At 43.4% G+C, this 10003-nt stretch overlaps 1 protein-coding gene and 2 pseudogenes across 1 annotated transcript in view; 1 reads left to right on the forward strand and 2 right to left on the reverse strand.

Moving 5' to 3' along the window:
- Positions 1-691, forward strand: part of LOC109512113 (cathepsin S-like) — a 2249-nt gene extending 1558 nt beyond the window's left edge. The window contains exons 5-6 of the mRNA XM_019863616.1: positions 9-15; positions 56-691. Coding sequence (XP_019719175.1) covers positions 9-15; positions 56-155 — 107 coding nt within the window. The 3' untranslated portion in view covers positions 156-691. The remainder of the gene's footprint in view (positions 1-8; positions 16-55) is intronic.
- A 6925-nt stretch (positions 692-7616) lies between these two features.
- LOC109512173 (hepatocyte nuclear factor 6 pseudogene) lies at positions 7617-8571 on the reverse strand (annotated as a pseudogene).
- An 873-nt stretch (positions 8572-9444) lies between these two features.
- LOC109512114 (hepatocyte nuclear factor 6 pseudogene) overlaps positions 9445-10003 on the reverse strand; it is a 10663-nt pseudogene continuing 10104 nt past the window's right edge.

A 10003-nucleotide genomic window follows, 5' to 3' on the forward strand; every position in this document is an offset into this window, starting at 1 on the left:
GTTTCCAGCGCCCTCGTGTGGTTAAACGTAGTAAATGCATCTGTGTCTCTTCCAGTTGGGGTGCTTCGTTCGGCGACGGCGGCTACATCCGGATGGCTCGCAACAAAAACAACCAGTGCGGCATCGCTCTGTTCGCCAGCTATCCTGTCATGTAGTTCACAACGCACTCACAGAAAGTAAAAAACATCAATTAATAATAATAATTGTGATTATTATTATTGTTGTTATTATTATTAATATACTGTAGGTTTAGGGTTTTAAAGAACGATTTCAAAGAAGCGTTAAGGTTTCAATGTGAGTCTGCTTCAACGTGGGTAGAGTTTCAAAGTAGGGTTAGGGTTTCAATGTATGGTATCAAACAAGGGTTAGTGTTTCAAATTCGGCTTTCAGAGTAGGTTTGCGGTTTCACATTAGGGATTCAAATTAAGGTTAGGGTTTCAAATTAGGGTTTAAAACTCAGGTTCGATTTCTAAAAAGGGTTTCAAACTAGGGTTAGGGTTTCAAATTAGGGTGTCAAACTATGGTTAGGGTTTCAATGTAGGATTTCAAACGAAGGTTAGGATTTCAAATTAGGGCTTCAAATGCTGTGCATCTTATTTGGGGAATTGTGTGAGTGAACATTTAGCATTTGTAATGGGAGCAATGGGAACCTGTTTTGTTGAATCTGTATAGGGAATGAAAGGGGAAAATGCATGCTTGCAAAATTGTTCCCAAGGTGCCACAACGCACTCACAGAAAGTAAAATACATCAATTAATAATAATAATTGTGATTGTTATTGTTATTGTGATTAATATACTGTAGGTTTCGGGTTTTAAAGAACGATTTCAAAGAAGCGTTAACGTTTCAATGTGAGTCTACTTCAACGTGGGTAGAGTTTCAAAATAGGGTTAGAGTTTCAATGTATGGGACATAAAGCTGTTTTATTACATGTGTCATTGATTTTGAATGAGGAACTTTTCTGTGGAAGTTTTCGTGAGGAAAATGGTGTCAAACGAGGCTTAGTGTTTCAAATTCGGCTTTCAGAGTAGGGTTGCGGTTTCACATTAGGGATTCAAATTAAGGTTAGGGTTTCAAATTAGGGTTTAAAACTCAGGTTCGATTTCTAATAAGGGTTTCAAACTAGGGTTAGGGTTTCAAATTACAAACTATGGTTAGGGTTTCAATCTAGGATTTCAAACGAAGGTTAGGATTTCAAATTAGGGTGTCAAACTATGGTTAGGGTTTCAATGTAGGATTTCAAACGAAATCTGCATAGGGAATGAACAGGGAAAATGCATGCTTGCAAAATTGTTCCCAAGGTGAATTTAATGAGCTGAATGTTTTGAATTTCAGATGAGAACAACGTGAAGCTGTTTTATTACATGCGTCATTGATTTTGAATAAGGAACTTTTCTGTGGAAGTTTTCGTGAGGAAAATGCAAAATTTCTGTTGCGTCAAAATCATTTCAAAGTCAAATTAAATGAACGAAATGTTTCCATTTTAAATGGGAGTGATGTGAATCTGTTGTGTTGAATATGCCACTGAGAATCGAATAGTGATTTTTTGTGGGTATTTTAATGGTGAAAATGCTGAATTTTTGGTCAATGGTCATTTTTGTCATGTGGAAAATCATTGCTAAGGTCAATTGAATTGAATGAGCTGAACATTCCGAATTTGGAAAGGGAATGTCTGGAATCTTTTATTAAATATGTCACTGAGAATGGATAGTGAATTTTTCTGGTGGGAAAATTAATTCGGAAAATTTTGATTATTTTTTTTTTTTTTTTGGTACATATTGAGTTTTTGGCATGTAATTTGAATGAGCTGAATGTTTAGAGAATTTCAAATATTTATTGTGTCATCAGGAATGAATAGGGAGGTTTTTTTGGGGGGGGGGGGGTATTTCCATGATGAAAATGTGGATTGTTGATGAATATTTTTTGTCACATTAAAACTTGTGTAAATGAATTGTTTTGAATCATAAAACAATAAAATCATGTTTTGAATTCTTGGAAAGGGAATGGCTGGAATCTTTTATTGAATATGTCACTGAGAATGGATAGTGATTTTTTTGGTGGGAAAATTAATTCGGAAAATTGTGATTTTTTTTTTTTTTTTTGTACATGTTGAGTTTTTGGCATGTAATTTGAATGAGCTGAATGTTCAGAGAATTTCAAATATTTATGGTGTGATCGGGAATGAATATGGAATTTTTTGGGGGAAGGTAGTTCGATGATGAAAATGTGGGATTGTTGATGAATGATATTTTTTGCCACATTAAAACTTGTGTAAATGAATTGTTTTGAATCATAAAACAATAAAATCATGTTTTGAATTCTAAATTGGAACAACGTGAATCTGATTTGTCAAATGTGCCTTTGGGAATCAGTGGGGAATTTTTGGTGTGAAAAATGTCCACTTTTGGGGAACCTGTGAGTATTTTGGTCTCTCAATATGTTAATGTATTTCACGCGTGAATAAAAGATTTCCAAGATGAAGATCCCATCTTGTCAAGAAGCTCACCGTGAGAAGTATTGGGTTACAAATGAGTGTTTTTATTTTTTTCTACTTTTTTAGTGCAACATCACAACAAACAAGCTTCACATGAGGTATTCAAAGGGATTCTCTTGAGTTGCTGATAGAAAAGAAAGAAGAAAAGAAAAGAAAATTCCCGCCACGTTCTTCCGACTCGGGCCGGGAGCCCAGGAAACGCATCGACAGTCAAATATTCGCGTTCCCTGCGGCGCCTTCTCCCCCCCTCCCCGCCCGTACAAGCTTTTCTCCTTTGGACCAGGAACGAGGGAGCGAGGCTGGCTTCTTCTTTACAAACGTGGAAAAATAGCTTCTGTCTCCTACATTGATTTCGGGATGACTTTGTGGGGGAAAAGTCCCGTGATTCCGGCATTTTGGGAAAAACAAGGAACAGGCAACGTTGATTACAGCAAGAACCTCCTTGCTTGGATTGTCACCTCCTTCTTTCTTTCATTTTTGGTCTTGACAAGGAATTTATTTACACACAGGACACGGATGGACGGGACGGAAGCTTTGGCTGGACGCGGGCCCACTCAGGCGCCGCTAAAGATTGATTCCAGCTTTTTTTTTTTTTTTTTTAGGTTTTTGGACACAAAGGCATGAAGTAGATAGAAGAAGAAGAGACGGATGAGACGGACAGACAGCATGGAAATCTTTGGTTACGGAATATCTTCTCACACAGTTGAGGTAGATGGTCAAGTCATTGTGTACACAAAAGAAAGTAGGGGAGGGGAGGGGGTTAGGGTACTGTATAGGGGAGGGGGGCACAGTCAAAAGAGTCAATGTCTCAGTTCCACTTCAACACAATAACACTGTCTTGTTTATATCACCATCAATACTAGCGATTGCAATTTCTATCGAAATTGCGGTTGAATACTGAAGAGCTGATGCCGAGGGCAAATTCGGTTATTCATCCGTTCTGAAGGTGGGACGGAAAGGAAAAGATAGAGGTGCGCTTTTCAAAGATATTACTGATGCAAAAACGTAACACGTTTAATTTATAAATTGCTTTTTTGATCTAATTGGACTCACGCAAAATGTGGAATTGTGGAAAAATTAGGAATTTAAGAAGCATGGAAAATGAATCCGAGGATGTGAATTTTGTGACTATTTTGAAGTTGCAATGTTTGAATCAGTGGAGAAGTGACGAGTCTGTCCCCAAAAAATAAATTCATTAAAAAAAAAAAAAAAAACACGAACAAATGCAAAGAATTTTGTTGCATAATAAGATCCGCTCTTCAGCATTCCCGCAATGATGGATACTCGTGGTGCTTCATCATTCCTCTGAGTGCTCCATGCATCAGCAGCAGCTAACGTCTTCAATCTTTGGTTATTATTATTATTATGATTTTTTTTTTGTTAGTTTTGGGTTTTTTTTGTTTTTTGTTTTTTTTTTGCTTTTTCCCGCTTTGACCCTGAAAGAGGTTTTCATTTGCATCCTCCACCCACCAGGTGGGGCCAGTGGGGAGGCGGCGGTGGGGTTAAAATGTGCATTGGCAGCACACCTTCGATCATGCTTACAATTGTTACACATGAACCTTAAAACAAGGCTCAGCCCCTCGCCCCCACCACCACCACCACCATCATCATCCTCTCTGATCCCCCCCCACCGCCCCTCACCTCCCCGTCCACCCACGGCCTCCCCAAAGCCCGCCGGTTTGTCCGAGAGCGTACACCCGAGCAAATACCCGCAGAGAAGGACTCCTTTGAAGTCGACTCCAAAAGTCGATGACCTCCTCGGGATTCAATCTTTGGTATTTTCGCAAAGCTAAGACAACCGTACGAGAAGGAGGAAAAAGCCTTTTGGGCGTTTATTCCGTATCCTTCATATCCAGCTAAAGATCCATGTGCTAATGCACGCTTTGTCCCCGCTAGTAACCCAATTGAGCCCACTGATCGAACAACTTGGGGCCCCCTGGTGGAACAACTTGGTCTTGCGCTTGAGCTTTTTGCAACTACTGGTGCCACTTTTGGCCGACTTGTATACAATTAAACTTTAAAAGTAAACTACTGTGCTGCATGAGGCCCAATTAGGAAGACACAGTCGTTCTGCTCGTGCACTGTAATGTCTTACTTGTGAGGACCAAGAGTGTACGAACACGTGGATATCAAGGATGTGAAATAAATGCTCAAAAATGGCTTTCCCTGGACCCCTCAAACCCTTGGAGACCTGATACAAAATAAAATGAATCAGATAAAAAAGATATACTATATTGGGGGTGGGGGGGGGTCAGATTTTCCAAGCTGCTGGGTAAAAGCGGCGGCACCATCCCCAAAAATCAAATGAAAACGAAATTGATGGCTCTCATGTTAATTTTGTCCAAAGCCAAACCTAGTAGAGAGTTTGAAACGTCTTCACCTTGAACAACAACAATGTGTAGTGAAGGCCAGAAGGCCAAAAAATATCCGAGTTTGTGCGGGGAGCCGGGAACTTTTTGTCTACCCTCTGCCATTTCCTGAAAAATTCACCTGTTTACTATTTTTGTACTATACCTAAAGCATCAAAATTAATTCTTTACTGCCATCTCATGGAATCTTGGTGCTCAGGAACTATGTTGAAGATGGTTGAAGAGCTTCATTTAGACAAAAGTAGTGCTTTATAAACCTTTTGGGGCAGGGGGGTTAGGGTGCTCGTGAATAACGTGGGCTCATGGGACACATAAAAATACATTCTTTGCTTTGAAGAGAATTTTGCCCCAAACCAGAGCTGGACCATCTTGACCTTGGTTTTCCAAAAGCCCCAAAACAAAGCATCAAAATTAATTCTTTGCTGCCATCTCATGGAATCTTGGTGCTAAGGAACTATGTTGAAGACGGTTGAGGAGCTTCATTTAGACAAAAGTAGTGCTTTCTAAACCTTTTGGGGCAGAGAGGTTGGGGTGCTCGTGAATAACGTGGGCTCATGGGACACATAAAAATACATTCTTTGCTTTGAAGAGAATTTTGTCCCAAACCAGAGCTGGACCATCTTGACCTTGGTTTTCCAAAAGCCCCAAAACCAAAGTCAAAATTATCCATCTGGATGTGGCCTAAACTAGACCAAGTAGACTAGAAAGAGCTTCCCTTGAACAACCAGGAAGAAAAACCAAAGAGGCAGTAAAAACACCCTGGAAGTGCCCCCCAAAAAGATGACCCCTTTTTGTAGGCTCTTTCAAGCCCCCCCAAGGGACCCCGTTGGTACTGAGACTGCGGATGAGAACACAAGTGAGGTGTATGGGGGGGTTAAGGGTGGGGTCACAAGCATGCAGGACCCCCGGGGGACACGAGCACGTGACCTTGAAGACGCACGGGGAAGGTGGAGGGGAGGGTCCCGAACCCGAGATGGCCCCCCCCACCTCATCACCGCTAATTATTGTCATCATCAACATGATCAATATTCATTATTCATATCACGACATTCAAAGAAGCTTTGGCCTAGAAGAGCTGAGCACACACACAAAGAAACAGGCCGTCAAGATACTGTACGTAACATCACGGGAGGGGGCGGGGAGGGGGGTGGGGGGATTGTGGTGAGGGATCGAGGCGTCGGGGGTTCGAGCGTTACATTCAGGGAAGCAAAGTTCATCTTTGGTATTACGATGGGAGTCTACAGCTAAAAGTGCCCATCGGATAAAAACACAGACATCATAAATAAACACATATAATGGTATCATTGGCGTCAATAAATAGGTGAATAAATTAAAGGGGTGGGGGGTAGGGGGGGGGACAATAAATAGACGAAAGATAAATAGAGTGGATGGGGTCACTTGGCCAAAAAGGGCGGCGACTCAAAGCCGTTTCCTTTGCGGACCAAAAACCATCGGCGTGTGCTTGACATCTGTACAAAAGAATGGTGGAAAGAATCGCATTCCTTCAGTGTAAAAAAAAAAAAAAAAAAATCAAATCAAAAATAGAGACTGTCATATGTGGCAAACAGAGAGAAAGTGTCACCCCCCCCCCCCAACCGGCCCCTTCAAAGACCTTGAATGGTTTTTGGGAGCCCAAATGGATGGATTCTGTCCATGTCTTTGTGATTCAGTCAAGGCCATGGAATTGGGCGAGGGGGGTGGGGCTTCTCCTGTGAATGATTGACAGCTGCGAGTCGAAGACGCTACTGAGGCCTCCGGATGATTCCAGGCTTGCAAGTCTTTGGAGCCATCACCATGGAAACGCATGCTTTAAAAAAAAAAAAAAAAGAAAAAAAAAAGAAAAGAAACTCCTCGTCTTCCTCGTTCATCGTGATTCTCCAGGAAAGGCGGGAGATAATAAACTAAATGGGAGAGGAGGAAGGGTCTGATTCAGGAAAAATCACACACGACAGAATGAGAGAGCGCTCAGCACATATGAGCAAACAGCAGCTCCTGATTGGTCAGGAGCGGGCGAGGCCGGAGGTGCACCAAAAGTATGCTTGCTCCTGATTGGTGGAACCTCTCGCCGCCCACTAATCTACAAGAAGCCCACAAGATGGCCTCACGGAAAGGACTGTACAGTGGTACCTCGACTCCGTGACCAAGCGGCACTTGATTTTTCATTTTTGAAATGAAAATGAAAAATTGCACTGTTTTGTAAAATAAAGATGAAGACATCACAAAATAAAAGGGAAAGAATTGAACTGGTTTTATAATTAATTTTAATTAAGTTGATAATCACAAACACACACACACACACACACACACACACACACACACACATTTAAGTTTTTGTGTGTTGATGTTTCCCTTAAAGGGGCGTGGCCTAATTCTAGATTTCAGACCATCCAGTCACCATGTGGTTTTAATTCACTGTCTTCTCATTGCGACTAAAAATCTTTCGTGTTGTTAAACGATTTTTTTGTCGTTGTAATAAAGCCGAAAGTCACTCACGCAAACACCTTCACACACACTGTCGTACATTTGTGTGTTGTGTGCCTTTAAGGGGCGTGGCCAAAAGAATGACATCAGGAGCTGCAGTCATGCAGTTAGTTGGAATGTTAGCATCTTATCCAGGTTCCTTGCAATTGTTCTCATTTTGTCTTTTTGAACAATAAAAGGTCACAAACATGTACATTTGGGTGTTGTGTGTCTTTAAGGGGCGTGGCCTAGTGAGTGACAAGATCCGGAGTCCCACGGTCGCTCTTGCGTGCTAGTATCTTCTCAATATGTCTTGCGAGTGTTTTCATTTTGTTTGTGTGGGCCTTTTTATCCCTTTTAATAAACGTCTGAACGTACATCAGCGATTTTGCTCACAAAACAAAATTCAACAAACAATGATTTGCAAAAGTCAAGGTACCACTGTACAAGCGGGACCGTCCGCCCCGCACTTGTATCAACGCGGCGCCCTCCCCACCCCCACCTCGCCACACTTCAGGGCGCCCGCCCTACGCTTTGGTTTGAAATGATGGCTCACGGCCGCTTCCGCGCCTTGTTCGGGAGGACATTTCATGCCGGCCGGTCACTGCTCAGACTCGGCTCCGTGTCCCCGTGCCGCCCGCCCCGCCGCCATCACGCCGTGCTGCACGACACCGCCGAGGACGAGGCGCTGGATCCCGAGGACCCGGTGGAGGACGGGCGGCCCTCGTCGCTCCACTTGTTGAGATTGCGGCGCCGCGCGTTCATGAAGAAGTTGCTGACGGTGGAGAGCTCCAAGCCCAGCTGCTGCGAGATGGTCACCTGCAGGTCCTTGGTGGGCCGGTGGTTCTCCCGGAAGATGGCCAGCAGCGTGCGACGTTGGAGGTCGGTGAACACCAGCCGAGTGCGCTTGGGCCCCTGGTTCCTCTCCAGCTTGCTCTGCTCCTGCTCTTTCCTCTTGCAGGCTGCGGAGCGGGTGGGAACGCAACGACGAGACAAATTCAAACAAAAAGTCCAGGCAGCTAACGAAGACAAATGGATTAAGTGCGGGGAAAGTGGATTTGTCTGAAGGGAAAGCGCTGAGGTCGGCAAACCGGACGCCTCAAAAAGAGACGAATCAGCAACTTGTGTCAGGAAAGGCATCGTCGCACGCGTCCGGCAGCTTTGCGGTGATTCTGACGGGCACTCGGCTGCCTTCAGTGACACGTTAACTGATCGCAATAATCAACTGCATGAGCTGATAAGACAATTTAATGTGCTTCACACAAACAAAAGCACAAGACCTATTGACACCTATTGAATTCAAAATCCCCCGATCCATTCCCCACCCCCTCCCAATTTCAGCCCGCCAACATGACATTTTCTCAGATTTCAGTCATCCTCCATGACAGCTGTCTTCGTGTTGAATCCAAGTAAAGCTCTTGCAAACATCGGCTTTTACTTTGGGAATCCTTTTTGCCTCATTTCTGACATTTGAACCAGAAACTGCACCTTCATCATTTATGTTTGTGCGTTTTCTGCATTTATCTTCAATCTGAAATAATGTCCTCTTTTTGAATGAAGGGATTTTTTTTAATCTGATTTATCGATGAATAATACAAAAAATATAATCAAATAATAGTTAGTTGCAACCCGAATACTTTAACAGTTACTGCAGTGATACATTGACCCAGGATTGTAGCCATTGAATATTTTAACAATTATCCCATTGATTAATTGAGCAATGTGCAACATGTGAAATGCAGGGATTATTTTCTCCACTTGGGGTCATCGTCCTCACGTTGTACTGTCGTATCTGTGACTTTGAGTGTGCGTGGCTTTAAAAGGCGGGACCCGGCCTTGGTCAATCAGCGGAACGAGTGTGTAGAATTGGCTGGCTGTTAATTGGCTAACCCGTTTATGACTCTTCGTGTCATGTGAAAAAAAACAACAGTTGTGCATCATAACTTGAAGATGAGCAAATGGAAAGATTTCGTTTTTTATTCCAGACTTTGAGGAATGTCAGTGGGCGCCTCAACCGATGACCTTCAAACTCACACACGCATGCGTGCACACACGCGTACAGACACACACACACACACATGCGCACGCCACACAAACACTCCATTAAATAAATGAAACAACCTCAATTGATCGGCTTCATTTCGTCATCCCCAAACATCTCATTCCAAGTTTCTTGGTCATTAGCCAGGGAAACAAGCGCGACCTCAGCCTTGTTCTCCATCACTCGATTACAACCTTCGGACAGTTTAAAGTATGACGAAACAACGATGTGACACGCTCGCTGCCATGTGATGCTTAAGGAGCGCCAACAACATGAGATTATGACAGCTATCCATCCATCCATCCATTTTCCGATCCGCTTCTCCTCACAAGGGTCGCAGCGGGGTGCTGGAGACTATCCCAGCCGTCTTCGGGCAGTAGGCGGGTGACACCCTGAACCGGTTGCCAGCCAATCGCAGGGCACAGAGGCAGACGAACCACCATCCGCGCTCACACTCACACCGAGGGACAATTTAGAGTGTTCAATCAGCCTGCCAAGCATGTTTTTGGAATGTGGGAGGAAACCGGAGTCCCCGGAAAAAAAAAAAAAACCCAGGAGGCAGGATCGAACCCACAACCTCTGCACTGTGAGGTCCACGTACTAACCACTGGACCGCCACGCCAGCTATCTTAACAATAAT

The sequence above is a fragment of the Hippocampus comes genome, unplaced genomic scaffold (assembly GCF_001891065.2).
Source record: "Hippocampus comes isolate QL1 unplaced genomic scaffold, H_comes_QL1_v1.1 scaffold249, whole genome shotgun sequence".
Taxonomy (NCBI): Eukaryota; Metazoa; Chordata; class Actinopteri; order Syngnathiformes; family Syngnathidae; genus Hippocampus; species Hippocampus comes.